The 17371-nt window shown below is 41.9% G+C and overlaps 2 protein-coding genes across 2 annotated transcripts in view; one reads left to right on the forward strand and one right to left on the reverse strand.

Annotated features, from left to right (window-relative positions):
- Positions 1–9081, forward strand: part of KLB (klotho beta) — a 62717-nt gene extending 53636 nt beyond the window's left edge. The window contains exons 5-6 of the mRNA XM_032334112.1: positions 3254–4397; positions 7440–9081. Of these exons, the coding sequence (XP_032190003.1) occupies positions 3254–4397; positions 7440–7804 (1509 nt within the window). The 3' untranslated portion in view covers positions 7805–9081. The remainder of the gene's footprint in view (positions 1–3253; positions 4398–7439) is intronic.
- A 3733-nt stretch (positions 9082–12814) lies between these two features.
- On the reverse strand, positions 12815–17340 carry RPL9 (ribosomal protein L9). Its single transcript, XM_032334118.1, has 8 exons — positions 17269–17340; positions 16773–16819; positions 16571–16686; positions 15915–16010; positions 14611–14743; positions 13493–13573; positions 13161–13275; positions 12815–12907 (listed from the first exon to the last, which is right to left on the reverse strand). The coding sequence occupies exons 2-7, from the start codon at positions 16816–16818 to the stop codon at positions 13169–13171; spliced, it is 579 nt and encodes a 192-aa protein (XP_032190009.1). The 5' UTR covers position 16819; positions 17269–17340; the 3' UTR covers positions 12815–12907; positions 13161–13168.
- Between the last annotated feature and the right edge of the window lie 31 nt (positions 17341–17371).

Here is a 17371-nt window from a genome sequence, read left to right on the forward strand (position 1 = left end):
TCTGAGGAACAAGAGTGAACCACCTGTGGCAGGGGAAGCAGTTCTGTGATCAACCAGTTCTGAGTTTCATGCTTATGCCTGGAGCCCAGTGAGGCATCAGCTTCCCTTGAACTTGGACTAAGAGTGAGGATGAATTGTTTGCCAAGGAAAATTAGAATGCTTTTTGGAAAATCAGCCAGAGGATGTATGAATAGGTGTCAAAAAAATTGATGTCTTCTATAGAGTGACAAAATGAAAGTAACACCTGAAAAATAGTAGTGAGCCTACCCACAAACATCCCCATCTTATTTTCCCCAGCCTCTCAGTATTCTTTTCTCCTCTAACATTTGGTTTTGAGAAATTTCAAATGAGTACAATTAACACCCATATTCCCTTCATCAAGACTGACCAATTGTTAACATTTTGCCACATTGTTTTACCTCTCTTTTATAAGCCAGTGAAAAGTTGCAAACATTATTATTATATATTATGTATATAATATATATATTATATTATTACCCAAAATATTTCTACTCAAATGTGTCTCCTAAAAACAAGGACAGTCTATGTCATTATAATATTGTCACACCCATAATATTTAATATTGATTCAATATCATCTAACATACATTCCATATTCAAAATATCCTAAATGTTCCCAAAATGTCCTTTATAGATTTTTAAAAAAATTTTAGATCAAGAATACAAACAAGGATGACACATTCATTGTCATTCATCTTTAGTCTCCTTTAACTCAGAATAATTCCCCCAAGAAAGGTATTGGGATTTTTGAAGAGCCCAGACCAATTGATTGTAGAATGTCTCATGTTCTGGATTTGTTTCTTTATTGGATTTGATACACTTCTGGAAAGATACTATGTAAATGAAGTTGTCTTTTCCCAATATATCACATGAGGAAGCACAGGATATCATTGTTTCATTATGGAAAATGTTAATGTGTTAAAGTAGTAGTTACCACATTTCTTGACTAAGGTAGCATTTGCAAGATCTCTTCATTGAAAGGTACCTTTTCCATTTGTAATTAAGAAGTAATGTTCTGGTGACACTTTGAGACCATATAGAAATCCTCCTTCCGAACAACATGTCACTAAAATGGTCTTAATATTGATTCATAAACTTTACCTGAACTATTACTTTGCAGAGTATAAAATGGTGAATTTCTAATTATTCCTTCTACATATATTAGGTAATTCTCTTAATTTCAATGCATTATAATTCATTACTGTCATTGTTTTCATTAGTCCTTTCGATGCTCAGATTATCTCAAAGGTGGCCTTTCAAACTGCTCCTGTGTCTTTCTGACATTTCCTTTTCAGTTTTTAAGTACATCCTTATTTTTTCTGGCATAAGATGTACCAGCATCACCTCATTCTTCCTGCCACAGACTGGAAAAAGCCATTTCTCCAAGGACTCCAGCATCCTCTCAGTGTGGAACAGAATTTTAGGACTAAGCTCTTGGGAGCTAGGGTTGAGATCATGGTTCACTATCCCCAACTAGATCTCTTAGCAGAATAATCATACCCACTTGCTAAACTGAATACTTGTTGGAGGTTTTTAAAAGACAGATTTTCATTTGATCTTGCCTTATCTCATAGCAAGATTGCTCTTTCTAAACACCCTTTCAATATTAAGATGCGCTGAGGTTTGAAAACACTGAGATTGCCAATCTAAGCTAGAAGGATTTTACTCAAATAATTATATGCAGATTTAACTTCATGCTCACATGATCAGTGTTCTCTCAGTTTAATGTTCTAGATAACTGGTTGGCAGATGGTAAGTGGGCAGTGATATGGTTTTGTAATTAGACTATGAAGGATGACACACGAGAAAACAATTAGAGGGAAAATATTTACCAAAGGTTAATTATCATTTTTTCCAGGTGCACTTAAATTCAACCACAGGAAGAAAAGTTACTTGGAAACAAGTACAGAACTTGTATTTTCTCTTATTAATTTCAAATTTGGAAGTGTTTTTTCTTAAGCTCTCTTCTGTTTTAATTTAGCCTCAAAGGCCTTGCAGGCAATTATTGCAACCACGGAAAACTAAACCCAAGTTATGGCTACCTTATGTTTGTAGATTGCTTTAGAGTTGACAGAGTGCTTTCCCAGAGTCATTGACTCGTCACAACACACCTGTGAGGTGGGTGAGATTACTCTGTCACTAGACAGAGTTGCCAAGCCCCAGTTTCAAAAGGGTAGAATGAGGAAAGGAGTCGAGAATTAGCTCCTCAGTGGGGGGTGGGGTGTAACACATCATCATCAGATCCAAGAGTCAATTTGGGAGTTTCTGGGGAAATTTTACTGTTTTTTTCCAGTCATAACCCAAACATCTTGCCTTAAGAGGGTGTTCCGTATTCTGTTGGATGAAGAAATGCGGTGTTCTCACAGGCACGTCGGTGGGGACAACATGATACACATGTGACATCACTTGGACTTTTCAAATATAATGTGTTAGAGAGTTGGACTCAGCAAGTGCAAGCGGTGATTTGCTACCTCACTGGCTTCTTTCAGGAACTGTGGCTGGGTCAACCAGCCACCTCAACTCCAAGTCCTAGTCTCCATGAAATCCTCTACGACTAGAATTTTAACTTTGCTGTCAAGTTATGGCAGGGTTTGGAAGGTCCAGCTTTCACGATTCCTTCTGAGGGTACAAGCCCAATTTCCTGATGCATTTCAACAGAATCATGTGAGACCCCACTGGGTGACTTCAGTTTTTAGGACAAACGAACTAGGAAACAATTTCTCAGGGGGTTCTGAAAAACAACTTGTCTTCGAGGCCAAGCCCCTGTATGGTTCCTTCCCGGTTTTCTGGTCTCCCTGGGAGATTTCAAGAGCTAGAAGAGAGGTTCATCCAGCAGGACTCTTCTATGATGTCACCATGGGAACTGCAGGAAAGGGCCAGTGGTTTCGAAGGCTACATGCATCATTTATTTTCTCTATTGTCAGGAAGAGGCACAATAAGATGGGGCCCATCTTCCTCTTAGACGATGCATGCTAAGGGCCTGTCTGTGGGGTGTGATTCACTTGAATGTGCTTGTTTTTCTGGATGCCTGGGTGGGTGGCTCAGGCAGTTATCCATCTGCCTTGCCTTCAGGTCATGATTCTGAGGTCCTGGGATGGAGCCCCGCATATGGCTCATTGCTCAGCAGGAAGCATGCTTCTCCCTCTGCCCCTCCCCCCTGCTTGTGCTCTCTCTGTCTCTCTCTGTGACAAATCAATAATAAATAAAATCTTGAACGTGCGTGTCTTTCACAGCCCAAGGTGGTGGCTTCCTCCCCACAGTTCAGCGACCCTCACCTGTACGTGTGGAACGTGACAGGCAACAGACTGTTGCACCGAGTGGAAGGGGTGAGGCTGAAAACGCGGCCAGCTCAATGCACAGACTTCGTCAGCATCAAAAGACAGCTGGAGATGCTGGCGAGAATGAAAGTCACTCACTACAGGTTCGCTCTGGACTGGCCCTCCATCCTTCCCACGGGCAACCTGTCCGTGGTCAACCGACAAGCTCTGAGGTACTACAGGTGTGTGGTCAGCGAGGGGCTGAAGCTCCACATCTCCCCCATGGTCACCCTGTACTACCCGACGCACGCGCACCTGGGCCTCCCCACGCCCCTGCTGCGCAGCGGGGGGTGGCTGAACCCGGCCACCGCCCAGGCCTTCCGGGACTACGCCGGGCTGTGCTTCCAGGAGCTGGGGGACCTGGTGAAGCTCTGGATCACCATCAACGAACCCAACCGGCTGAGCGACGTGTACAGCCACACCGGTAACGACACCTACCGGGCGGCGCACCACCTGCTGATCGCCCACGCCCTGGTGTGGCGCCTCTACGACGGGCGCTACCGGCCGGCGCAGCGCGGGGCCGTGTCGCTGTCCCTGCACTCGGACTGGGCCGAGCCCGCCAACCCCTACGCCCGCTCGCACTGGCAGGCGGCCGAGCGCTTCCTCCAGTTCGAAATCGCCTGGTTCGCCGAGCCGCTCTTCAAGACCGGCGACTACCCGCGGGCCATGCGCGAGTACATCGCGCTCAAGAACAGGCAGGGGCTGTCGCGCTCCGCCCTGCCGCGGTTCACCGAGGAGGAGCGGCGGCTGGTCAAGGGCGCCGCCGACTTCTACGCGCTCAACCACTTCACCACCCGCTTCGTGATGCACGCGCGCCAGAACGGCAGCCGCTACGACGCGGACAGGGACGTGCAGTTCCTGCAGGACATCACCTGCCTGAGCTCCCCCAGCCGCCTGGCGGTGCTGCCGTGGGGGGAGCGCAAGGTGCTCGGCTGGATCCGCAGGAACTACGGCGACGTGGATGTCTACATCACGGCCAACGGCATCGACGACCGGTCTCTGGACAACGACGAACTGCGCAAGTACTACCTGGAGAAGTACGTTCAGGAGGCTCTGAAAGGTGAGGCGCGGGCCGGCCCCCGCACCAAGGGCACCGCCGGCTCGGGCGAACGGAGAACCAGGGCAGGAGGCGCGCTAGTGACCGCGCCCGCTCCTGACGGGAAATTCGGCAAGGTTAGAAAAGTATGAACACAAAACACAGAGCACAAAACCAAGTCACCTGAAATCTCACTCCCGCAAACAAGCTCTCTTGGTATTTTACTGGATTATACCGTCCCAGCAAACTAGACAGTTTTAGTACAAGTGGAAGTTTTGTATCCAAATAAAGTATCACACGATGTGTCCCATGTCACTAGAATTGCCTTAATTTTTTTTTTAAAGATTTTTATTTATTTGAGAGAGAGAGAGCAAGCATGAGCAGGGAGAGAGGCAGAGGGGAAAAGGGAAAAGCTGACCCTCCGCTGAGCAAGTAGCGGGATGCGGGGCTCCATCCCAGGCTGCTGGGATCATGACCTGAGCTGAAGGCAGACCGTCACCGGCTGAGCCTCCCAGGCGCCCCGTCTTAATATTATTTTAACGATTGCTTAATATCCCATCATATGGACACATCTTTACGCATTTAAGCATTCCTGTTTGACCTGGGTTTTTTTTTTTTTTTTTAAACTAAAACAAGTACCTTTGAATATAAATCTTTGTCTTCATTTCTGATTATCTTCTTAAGGACTGCCCACTGTGGAATTATTGGGTCAAATGTTATAAACAGCAGTTTCCATCCCTCTGCCCAAACAAACTCTATTTTTTTAAGTATTTTATTTATTTTTGCAAGAGAGTGTGGGAGCACGAGGTGGAGGGGTGCAGAGGAAGGAGACGCTCTGCTGAGCAGGGAGCCTGACACACAGGACTCCATCCCAGGACCCTAGGATCATGACATGAGTCAAAGGCAGACATTTAACCAACTGACACACCCAGGCACCCGCAAACTGTAATTTTTTAAATACTTTTTTAAAAAAAAATTCCTCAATTTTATCTATTTTAGTGGAAGCAAGCATCAGTGTTTGAGAGTATCTTATATACTCTTCCCAGTACTGGCTAACATTTTTAAAATATTTCTAAATGTCTACAATAGACTTGTTAAAGCAAAAAAAGATCCCAGAAATATACTTATTTACTGAGCACCTAATACAGGCAGAAACTCACCACTGAACAAAGTAAAGATTACTGTCCTCATAAAGCCTCAATTTTTGTGGGATGAGAGTCAACAGATAAGATAAATAGCATGTCAGAGGCAAAAAGTTCTACAGAGAATAGCAGGGAAGAGGGTGACCCGGAGTGGGGTGTAGGAGTAGTTACAATTCTAAGGCGTGGCTGGGGAAGTCTTCAAAGACCTGGAGGAGCAACAGGGCAAACCTGTCCAGTTCTCTGTGAAGTGTTCCAGGTGAGAGAAGAGCAAATGCAAAAACCCTAATATGGGAGCATGCCTGGCCTGCGTGAGGTTCAGAAAGGAGGTCAAAGTGATGGAAGCAGGAGCAACAGAAGTAATCAGAGATGAGGTCAAGAAAATAGAAGAGGTTTAGTAAGCCATCAGAACTGTGGCTCTTACACTCTGGAATTGGCAGGCTATGGAAGGTTTTAAACAGAAGGGCACATGATCTAACCCATACTTTTAAAAAATCACTCTGGCAGCTCTTTTTGGATACGTTGTAAAGGACAAAGAACAGAATCAGGGAGGGTTGGAGTAGTCTAAAAAAGAAATAATGGGGGATTGGATTAGGTTATTAAGTGGAGATGGTGAGAAGTGGCTAGATTTTGGATTTATTTTGAAGGTAAAGTCAACAGAATTAGATGGAGGGTGTGAGAGAAGAGTGAAGAATGAATCTGTTTTGGTGTGAGCAACTAAAGCGGGAGTAGCCATTTACTGGTTGGAGGAGACTGGTAGACTTTTGGAGTTGTTTGGTTTTGCACAGTTTAAGTTTGAGATGTCTATTAGACATCCAGTTAGAGATGTCAAATAGGCTAACTGGAGTCTCAGATTCAGGTAAGTGTGGGGCGGAGATACAGACTCGGCAGTTAAGTTAAGAATGGTGGGACTCCTGGGTGGCTCAGTGGGTTAAGCATCTGCCTTCATCTCAGGTCATGATCCTGGAGTCCTGGGATCAAGTCCCAAATCAGGCTCCTTGCTCTGCAGGGAGCCTGCTTCTTCCCCTGCTTGTGCTCTCCTAATGAATAAAGAAAATCTTAAAAAAAAAAAAAAAAAAGCAAGAATGGTATTTAGAATCAATAAGCCTCGATATCACAAGGGAGCAATCAGAGAAGCCTGAGCCCTGGAACACTTCAAAGAGGTCAAAGAGATGAGAAAGCATTAAGAGTGACTAGAAGCCTTGCTATTAAGATAACTAATGGAGAGCCAGAAGTTGTAGCACGTTCATACGGAAATGACCCAACAGTGAGGGGTAATACATGAGAGAAGGGGAAAACAGACGGAGATGTCCTTGAGTAAACTAGAGAATAAACTTAGTGTAGAAGTGAAGAGTCAGCCTTCTAGGAATATGGAGAGGTCATCCATAGTAACAGAAGTATGATAGTAGGTGGACAGATGTGATGGCGCAAAATTGAAAAATTCTCCTCTGAGTACTTCAGTTTTTAAGTGAAGTAGGTAGGAAGGTCATCCTTTCAAAGCAAGGATGACAATTTGAGGGAGAGGTGTGTATCAGTCAAGTGACTAGGGGAAACCATGTGTGGTTATTGGGCAGCACCAAGAGCACATTTGAGGTCTGGAAATCAGGTCAAATAGACAAGATTTTTCTGCTTGTGACCAAATGAACACAATGGCAGTTAAGTCCTTTTATCATGGCTCTAGTTCTTCTTAAATTTGCTTTTGTGCCCTGCCCCCACCCATTTTTGTATTACTTACGAATCAGTTTTACTTTGAATTTTTAAAGCTTAATTACACATATTTTCGCCTATTTTTCAATCATAAAAGAATTTCAGAACCCTTTAATGACAATTGCTATTTCGAGTTTAGCTTATTTCAGTGGAAACTAAATTCTAACTCAGATATTTTGTACTTCATTTGTGATTAATGTTCATTTCTGATATTTTTCAGCACACCTAATTGATAAAGTCAAAATTAAAGGCTATTATGCATTCAAACTGACTGAAGAAAAATCTAAACCCAGATTTGGATTCTTCACATCTGATTTCAAAGCTAAATCCTCAGTTCAGCTTTACAACAACCTGATTGGCAACAGTGGCTTCCCTTCTGAGAACATGAGTCCTAGATGCAATCAGACTCAAAGAAACACGGAGTGCATGGTCTGCTTATTTCTTGTGCAAAAGAAACCATTGATATTCTTTGGTTGTTGCTTCTTCTCCACCCTGGTTCTACTTTTATCAATTACCATTTTTCATAAGCGAAAGAGAAGAAAAATTTGGAAAGCAAAGAACTTACAACATATACCATTAAAGTAAGGCCACAGAGAAATTCTTAGTGAAACTGATCCTATTTCTGTCGGCATGATAGAAAGTCTGAAAATCCACTCCAGTTCCATACACTGGTAACTTATAGAAGACAGTCTGAAATACTAGTGGTAACCAAGGTGATGACAATCGAGGTTTCTGCTGCATGGTCCAAATGAATTTTCCATTAGGTGTTCACATTCCTGAATTCAGTTCTTGCATCTGAAGATAAAAGCTTTACCCAGACAGTAAGTTGGGAGGATTATCTGATACTCTGCTTCATTAAGTGTAATGAGCTGTTATCCATCATTCTTCTTTAGCTTTCTTCTAGAACTACCATAGATAGTTATAGCAAATTACATAGAAAAAAATGCAACTTTTGCTAGACTCACAGCAGAAATTTACAACTCTTAACAGTGGATAGTCAGTGATTATTCTATCACTTCTACCAAGGTGCTTTTCCCTTGTAGAAAATACGTAATAGGGTAAGTAGTGCTTATTCATCATCAGCTTCAGCACAGACTCTTAATTTAAGCACATTGATCCTAGTTTTTCTCAAAAGAAATAAAAATCATCACTTAAAAACATGGTATTTCGTGAGGTCCCTCTCATATCAGATCTGATTTAAAAACACAGAACTTCCATGACTCATTTCATGGGAAGATCACAGAACTAAGATTAAGAGCTAGACCCAACTGCCTGTGGAGACAGCACTCAACCTCACAGTAAAGCAAATTCCTCTTTAGACAAAATGACAGCATTCTTCCTCACTTGGTTTTTTGTGAGGCAAAAAACAAGATCTTACATAGTTAGGAAAGCTAAATATTCTAAAATGATGTAATGTTTGTTTTACCATAAAGTTATCAAAGGATCATATTATTCCAGAAGACTTGCGCTCTCCTGGGGAGCTCCCTTGTTCTGACACCATGTGAATATAGGCACCTCTCAAAAAGGTATAGAGCACAGCTCAGTCTGGACCTTGCGACTGTGCCTCTGGATACAATTCAGAATGTTGATGGGTCTGAAGGAGTTAAAACTTTTTCCACTGCATCTTTTGAAGCTGGATTAAGTAAATTCTTAAATCTAAATTAGGAGCTTGACTTTCTTGAGCTCTTATACTTAAGATTTGTTCAGTGTATTCTAAATTTTAGAGGAAGAAAACCTGAATGTAAACCCATTCATACCCATTCTTTAGGTTACTCAGCATTTAAATAACCACCCATTTTGCATAATAGCTAATCACTGTCCACACTCTCCAAGAATTTACTGAGTCAAAGGAAAGTTTTTTTTCTTCAAAAAACCTTGGTAGGAAACCGTCCTAAATTAGGGCAGTTGTGATTGCTTTTCAGGTCTACCTATGTCATAAGCCAAATTTCATAGGTAATGAGAGATTCAAATTGATAATGAATAGAAGTTTCAAAGATACTGTAATGAGGTAACACAATTGGTCAAGTAAATGCAGAAATGATGGAAAATCGGTTTGCTTTTTGGCTGGTCAAATTCAAACAGTAATTGTGGTTTCCTATTCTTCTTCTCCTGTATACACTCTCCCAGCTTTGGCGGTTTTTAAGCTTTTTATGCTTTCAAGTAATTTTTGTTATTTCCTGTTTGAAAACTCCCATCATTGGCCTAAAGCTATCCACAATTATAACTGGTTGTTTTAACGTTAACTATGTGGAAAGTTTTAATGTTAACTATGTGGAAAGATGGTCATTTAAAACACCACCTGGGGGCGCCTGGGTGGCTCAGTGGGTTAAGCCGCTGCCTTCGGCTCAGGTCATGATCTCAGGGTCCTGGGATCGAGTCCCGCATCGGGTTCTCTGCTCTGCGGGGAGCCTGCTTCCTCCTCTCTCTCTCTCTGCCTGCCTCTCTGCCTACTTGTGATCTCTCTGTGTCAAATAAATAAATAAAATCTTTAAAAAAAAAAAAAAATAATAATAATAAATAAATAAATAAAACACCACCTGGCTGAAGCCACATGGATTCAGATTCCAAAGTTTTAGTGAATACTCTTATAGGAATTATCAGTTGAACAACTTATTGCCAACTTTTTAACTTCTTTTTAATATCCTACATCTTGAAAAAGGGAATAACAAAGATTTAGAATTAAGGTTTTGCTTTTCTCATGTCTCAATACTTTGTGCTCTGATTTAAAAGTATCTTGTATTCAGTTTGCCATTAACCTTCAATACTTTGTCTTGACATTTAGAGCTGAAGTTAAAACTTGTGTCCTTTTTCAAATCTGTTACCTCGCTTTAAACTCCCCGTCAAGTCGCAAACCAATGCAAACCAATGCTTACACCTGGGAACTCATCATACAAGAATCCTTAGGTAAATATTTAATCTAAGTCATGATTGATTATACTTAATGTTCAGGTTTATCCCAAACTCATTTAAAAATTGTCATTTTAAACTGATAAGCTTTTGACTGGGTATTTTCAGAATTTAGGACTGGGACTTGCTGGGGGGTGGAGTGGGGAGTCCTCTTAAAATCTAATTAACGTGTGTTCTATTTTGTATGTGGTATTAGTTTGTATATTCAATGTAACAACCCTGTCTTTCACAAACAAGTCTGGTACATATGGAAACTATTACAATATAGCCATGGTGTTTAAAGATCCTCTGTAAAATTAGGTGGTCAGTACATTTCAACTAATTATTGAATTCTCAATGTCATTTATTCCAAATAAACTGGTTTGTGCTGATCATTTATACTAACAATCTGGTCAATTTTAAGAACCATAAAATATGAATGGGTCTGGTGTATAATTGGATTCTGCCCAATACTGCCTCTGTCCATCTTCCCAAACTGTGCATCCTAGATAACTTTCTTTGGAGTGTGTTTTCTCATTATAAAATGTGGGTATCTAAACCTCGGAGTTGGGAAAATAACACACAAGTGCTTATTATCCATTGTAGACATGGAATTCTTCCCAGGGTAAACTAGATTTTTCCTTACCACATCCAGCACCACTTAGCTACAACCAGCTTCCAATAGTTAGTTACCCTGTGAAGTCTCAGCCATCATGTCAATCCACTTTGCTGTGAGAAATTACACTTACTCCCACAGCTGCTACCACGGCCCACACACTGACATTCTCAATTTTAACACCCTCTGTAATAGTAACATTTGGAAACTTCTTCCTCAACCCTCAAAATCGGTTCTGAAATCCTCAATGCCTTCCAAAACACTTCTTTCCAACCCCACTGATATTACAGTTTTTATACTTTAATCTCCCTGGCAATCTATGTACCATTCACTCAGCAAATAGCTATATACCAGACCATTACTGTTCCAGGTACTTGGAATATCCTAGTGAGAAAAGATCCATCCTCAGTTTACATTCTAACAAGAAAAAAAAGCACACAATCAATACACAACAAAGTGAAGGATATTACATTCTCAATGCTATGGACAAAAACAAGTGAAGCAGAGGCAAAGGTGTATATGATAGGACAGCGGTGAGGGGTGAACACAACTGATAGGCAGATCAAGGCAGGCTTCACCGAAAATGTTTGACAACAGACCTGAAGGTTAAGTTGCCACTTCAGAGGGAAAGAACTTCTAAAGGTTTTAAGGCAGTGGTACTGAGAAAAGCAAGTCAGTTCAGCCAGTCTATCAGAAAGGTTAAGAGGGAGTGGAGTTTGAGAAAAGCACTCTGGTTACTGCTGAAAACAGAGGACAAGAACAAAGCTGACCAGTTAAAGAGCTATTATACTAACCCAAGCCAAAATGTAGTTTATTTTGTTACGAAAAATTTCAAAACTTCAAGTAGGCACTGAATCCTCAGTTTAGTTTCAACAAGTTATCAATTTATAGGTAATAAACAGCACTTAGAGCCCCACCAGTGCCTTCCCTAACCGGACTTCAAATATTTCAAAGCAAACTATAGTTGATTATTTCACTTCTATTTCTTAAAAACTTACCAAAGATGAACTCCTTAAAATATCTAGTTGGCTCATTTAAAATCAAGATCTCAGTAAGATCCATAAGTTCCAAACAGTTGCTCCTTTTTTTCTTCAAGATCAACAAAGCAAGAGGGCACAAGTAGGGAGCAGGCAGAGAAGCTCCCTGCTGAGCAAAGAGTCCAACATGGGGCTCAATCCCGGACCCTGAGATTATGACCTGAGCCCTAAGGCAGATGCCTAATTGACTGAGCCACCCAGGTAGCCCCCCTCTTCTTAATATAAATCCTTAAAACATACCTTACTTTGAAGGCAGAGCCTACACTTCTCCAATGGATTTCATGTATAGTGTTTAAGAGAAATCAAAGTTGAGTGTTTTGCCCGAGAAATCAGAAGGCTGGAGTTTTCAACAAATGAGACAGGAAAACTGGAGAGGCTGAGGGCAACCAGTATGGTAACACATTTCAAGTGTGACACATAGAATTAAGATTTTGGAAAGGTTATGTTTCTAAATGTATCAAGGACTAGCATGTGGGAGTAATGGCTGAGGTAGGGTAGAGTGTGAAGACTGAGAGCATTTTAGACACATTTATCACACACAAATTAACCCTATCACTTTGTCCCCCCTCCTTTTCCCCCAAGTTAAGGGTATACGGGAAAGTGGCTCAAGCACTCTTACCTAACAAATATTCAAAATTTATGCCTCTGCAAAATTAGATACCTTCAGGAGCTCCCCCAAAAGTTCTACATCCAATGATGAAGTCACATGCTGTTGCCTGTCACTGGTACTACATTCCTCTTGCCTGAAATGCCCTTGATATTCCTTCAAAAAACTAAAAGCCAATTCTCCCACGAAGTTTTACTAGAAAAAACTCCTATTTTATTCCTTGTTACTATTCTTAGCACACTACAATTTACTTCCGAATGATTACCTGCCAAATAGTTGGGAAGGCTTATTGGTTTAAGAAAAAGTCCCAGAGACGCCTAGGTGGCCCAGCCTACTGCTCCCTCTCCTGTCCCTCCCCAGTCCACTCACGCTCTCTTGCACTGTGTCCCTCAAATAATTAAAATCTTAAAAAAAAAAAAAAAAAAAAAAAGGAAAAGAAAAAGCAAAAGCCACAAATCAGTATAGCTTTTATTGCATCTTTAAAATATCACAAATAAGTCTGCAAAATCATCCGGCTTCTCGCTGTTTCTGCAGATGGACAACTGTAAGAGGGAATAAAAAGATCTATCAATTTCCATCAATACCCTCCAAAACTAAATTCTACTCTCAATAACCTAAAACATCGTTTAGATTACTAGTTTATAATAAAAATGTATGTCACTTTTCTTATTCTGCCATCTACTGTATTCCAGAATGTAACTCACCTTCTGCCATTACAACTCCAGTTTCAGACTCTTAGTAAATTAAGACCTCTAAAAATCAGTATGGAAACTTACAGACACTGCAAGAACCTACCTCAGATCTTATTCATCAGCCTGCTGAACTGTTCCTTTTTCAGAAACATAGATACCATCCAAAAATTTTCTGATATCCTTGTTTTTAACAGTTGTGGCTTGCTGAATCAAAGCAGCTATTAACAGTAAAAAAGATAAGGAAATTACATTACCAGCCAAATTCATCTTAAAATAAAAGGATTTTATTATATGCCATACTTAAAACCTATTATCTTTGAGGTACTTTTTACTTCATTTCACAAATGAAAAAGCTCACCCAATGAGCAGAATACCATGTATTCAACTACAAGACAAAATTCTATAGGCATAATTAGGCATACTAAACAAACAAACCTGAGTTCGATACAAGTTCAATGTCATTTCCTTCAAGAATTAACTCATCTTTTTGGGCTTGAGATACAGAACAAGCAACACCTAAAAAGGGGAGAAAGCATTCACACAGGGTAAACATAAAATCAAATCTGTACAATACTTAATTTAAAAACATTTACAGTAGCAACTTATTCCATTTACAATTTTACACAACAAATGACACTTGTTGAGATTCTGATTTTTATAGGACCTGACTTAATCTGGACAAAATCTTGTTTGTGTTCCTGCTTGAATGAATCTTTTCCAGAGTAGTTAGACTTTCAGGGATTCAGTCAAGGAGTGTGAGAAGACAGTATTCAATTTAACTGTCCACAGCTTTGTTATCAAGTCTTATTCCTACTGTATAGATTTGGTACCTCTCAAGTTTTTTTTTATATAAGGGTTCCCATTAAATGCTGCTGACCATAGCTAATACCACAAAGTATTTTTGTAAACTCATTAAATGGTACTAAGAATTCCTTCTTCCTACCCCAATGGAATCAAGAGAGCAGCATCAAGAGAGCACTAAGCTTTAAAATTTTTAATGCTGGGGCACCTGGCTGGCTTAGTCAGTGGAGCATATGTTTCTTGATCTTGGGATTCAGTGGAGATTACCTAAAAATAAATTGTTTAAAAATACGCACGTACAATTTTCTAATGTCAAAATTAAAAATACTTTTAATGCTTCTGTATTTATTATGTATCAAGCAAGAAATGTTCCAAGTATATTTTAATTTTAATTCATCTAGACATGAGATGTTCCCAATTCTGGATGAGTAAAATGAGCTAAAAGTAGATGATTTGCCCAAAGCCAATAGAACTGAGATTTGAACCTAAGCAGTCTATGCTATTAACCACTATTCCAATTTTTTTTAGGATTTCAGTTTGCAAAGAGAATTAAACATAGCTAACACCCCCTGAAACGTATAAGCTTTTAAGAATCACAATGAGTATGAATACAATACAAAACCTTAACACCAAGAGTTATTACATACATTATCAAAATGGACAATTCGGAAATAAATAAGGATTTATAGCCAGCCCGAACACCAGTCTTCACAGTAAACATTTCAGAACCATATCTGAAGGTAGGCACATACCTGGCCTCATCCGAACCCTGCGGATATATTTTTCACCCAAGAAATTTCGGATTTCAACAAGAGAACCATTCTCCTGAATAACAACATTGATGGGGAAGTGAGCATACACAGACCTCATCTTGTATCGGAAGCCCTATCAAGAAAACAATTAGCAAAGCTGACAATTTGAAAGACAAATCCAGTTTTTAAATTTTGTAGGGTGCTTACATTATTTGTAGTTTAAAAATGAAACAGTCCTCACTTAGCACTCATTGTCAAGATTTTTTAACAGTGGTCACTTGTACCAAATCTTCCAAATTGTATACATGCTTCTGACTTTCTTCAACAGACTCTCAAGTTCTTTAAGGAAGCATTTATTTTACTACCTCCTATGACCACAGTAAACAAAGTCAGCTTTTAAAAATGAGAACCCCAGGGGCACCTGGGTGGCTCAGTGGGTTAAAGCCTCTGCCTTTGGCTCAGGTCATGATCTCAGGGTTCTGGGAGCGAGCTCCGCATCGGGCTCTCTGCTCATCGGGGAGCCTGCTTTCTCCTCTCTCTCTGCCTACTTGTGATCTGTCTGTCAAATAAATAAAATCTTAAAAAAAAAAAGAACCCCAAAGCCCTTCATCTTGGGCACTAGACTAACATTTACTGATTTACTAAGGTATACCAGTATACCAGATGACAACTCAGACAGGCCCTCTACCCTCGAGGAACTAGCCTGGTAGCCAAGAGTAAATAGGGGAAACATGACCCAACTGGCTTATAATGGAGCTGAAGGGTGCCATTATTGAGGCACATTCTGGAAGGACTGAGTTTTAATGTGAAGAAAAACATTTCAGCAAAGACAGCAAAATGAACTTTATCTTAAAGACTTGGGGGAGAGGGAATTGTAAAGAGAATAATGACAACAAAAACACTTTTAGGAAAGTAGACAGGGACCGCTGAAAGGATATCCAGCTTCTTCTGCCCCTTCAAGAGGCGTCTTTGGAGAGCGGCAGGCTAATAAGAAATCAAAACCTATCCTATGTGCTACGTTTCTATATAAAAACAAAACCAAAAACAACACCACACATCCTACCCCCCCCCCAAAAAACACCATTAGCCTACTATCAAGACCATCTGGTCTTCAGTCACATTTATCACTTAATCCTCAAGACCCACAGATGCCGATTATAAACTGCCAAGATCACCCTTCCCCAAATACCTCCATGAACTCCAGGCACAGTCTACTTTCCGCAGCAGACACTCAGGTTGCATGCACGCGTGACAGCAAAGAAGCCTCCCCTCCTGAAAGGAGGCCGTCTGACCCGCCTGCTTACCAGTGTAACCCCCTTGATCATGTTCTGCACGTGACTACAGATGGTGCGAACCGTAGCCAGCTCTTTTCTGTTCCCCCACCATTTGTCAACTCGGAGCTGAAACAGAACAAACACGTCATATGATTCCTTCCTGTAATACAGATGCCTGAGAGAAAAATCCACGTACTCAGGGAATTGCTCTGGATTCGAGCATTAGCCCCCATTAAAGCAATCACGTCTGAAGTCCTCCATTATGATCTTTTTTGATACTAGACGTCACGAAACACATTTCACAAGGGAATGCCAACCCAGAAATACTCATTTTTCAAGTTGCATGCTACTTCACTCCTAGAAAACTAAAACATCAGGCTTCCAAGACCTGCCTGGTCCCTAAAATTCCTAATACCGTGTGGGTGACAGTACTAAGATCCTGATGCTGACGACGACTACGGTACGAACACTGAGCTTTATCATCAGAATTCGCTCTCCCGACCTCACTGAAGCAGTCCCGCCGACACTAGCCACACCATCCCACACCCGATTTCAAGCTAAAACAAGGAATCTCGGTTCTGTCATTCCTACAGCCACCAAATCCGGGGTTACTACATCACTCCCTTCCACCCCAGCCACGGATGGGTCGGAAGGGGAAACAGAACACGACACCAGCCGCATCTCACCCTCTTCTTTTTCTTTCCAAGAAGACTGAGTTCTACGTTGATGTGGTTGAAGTCCCTTCGCAGGGTTCCTCTGGGGCCCTTCACGATCACCGTGCGTCCCTTCAGGGTGATGTCGACTGAAAGAGAGCATCTGTGAGGCCTCGGAACCAGGTACAAAGCAGGCAGTAAAGACCAAAAGGAGCACAAACATCAGGTCTCATACCATTCTCCGGGATGTCGACCGTCTGATTGCTGAGAATGGTCTTCATCCTGAAACACAGACCCCTGCGGTTACGAGGCCGGCGCGGGGCCTGTCTGCGGCCACACCACCCCGCACGGAGCTCCGCTGCCCCCGGAGACCCGCATGCAGAACCCCCGGGGCGGACACAAGACGACCCACCCGGAGAAAGGCCCCCGCCGAGTCCTGCCCAGGAAACCGAGGCTGCTAGACAGGGGCTATGAGCACAGCGGGCGAACTCCCGCTCGGCGCACCCCTAGCAGTCATTACGGCGGCGCCAGCCCCGCAAGGCTGAGGGGTGGGGGCAGGCCCACAAGCCCAATACAGTTCTCGAATCCCAAGGCCGCCAGATCCATATGGCGCTCGCCGCGCCGGGAAACGCCCAACACAGAGGACGCGAGCGCCAGACCCGGACCCCGGGCTTTCCCCGAGCCGATGGCTTCAGATTCCTAAAACTCACAAATTTCCGAAACAACCTCACCTCGCAGTAGATGCGGCAAAGAGAGAGCGTCTTTCGTCATCACGTTCTTGTAACCCGTCTGGGCCCTGCGTATGACGTCATGAGCGCGCGACCCTACCAGGCT

Source organism: Mustela erminea, chromosome 2 (genome assembly GCF_009829155.1).
Source record: "Mustela erminea isolate mMusErm1 chromosome 2, mMusErm1.Pri, whole genome shotgun sequence".
Classification (NCBI taxonomy): Eukaryota; Metazoa; Chordata; class Mammalia; order Carnivora; family Mustelidae; genus Mustela; species Mustela erminea.

Bases quoted from the DNA above. Each gene is read 5' to 3' on its own strand.
- RPL9 (XM_032334118.1), bottom strand. From the start codon at position 16,818: ATGAAGACCATTCTCAGCAATCAGACGGTCGACATCCCGGAGAATG. The intron at 16,687-16,772 runs GTATGAGACCTG...GCTCTCTTTCAG, and splicing joins GGTCGACATCCCGGAGAATG to TCGACATCACCCTGAAGGGA. The intron at 14,744-15,914 runs GTAAGCAGGCGG...TTTTCTTGATAG, and splicing joins TGATCAAGGGGGTTACACTG to GGCTTCCGATACAAGATGAG.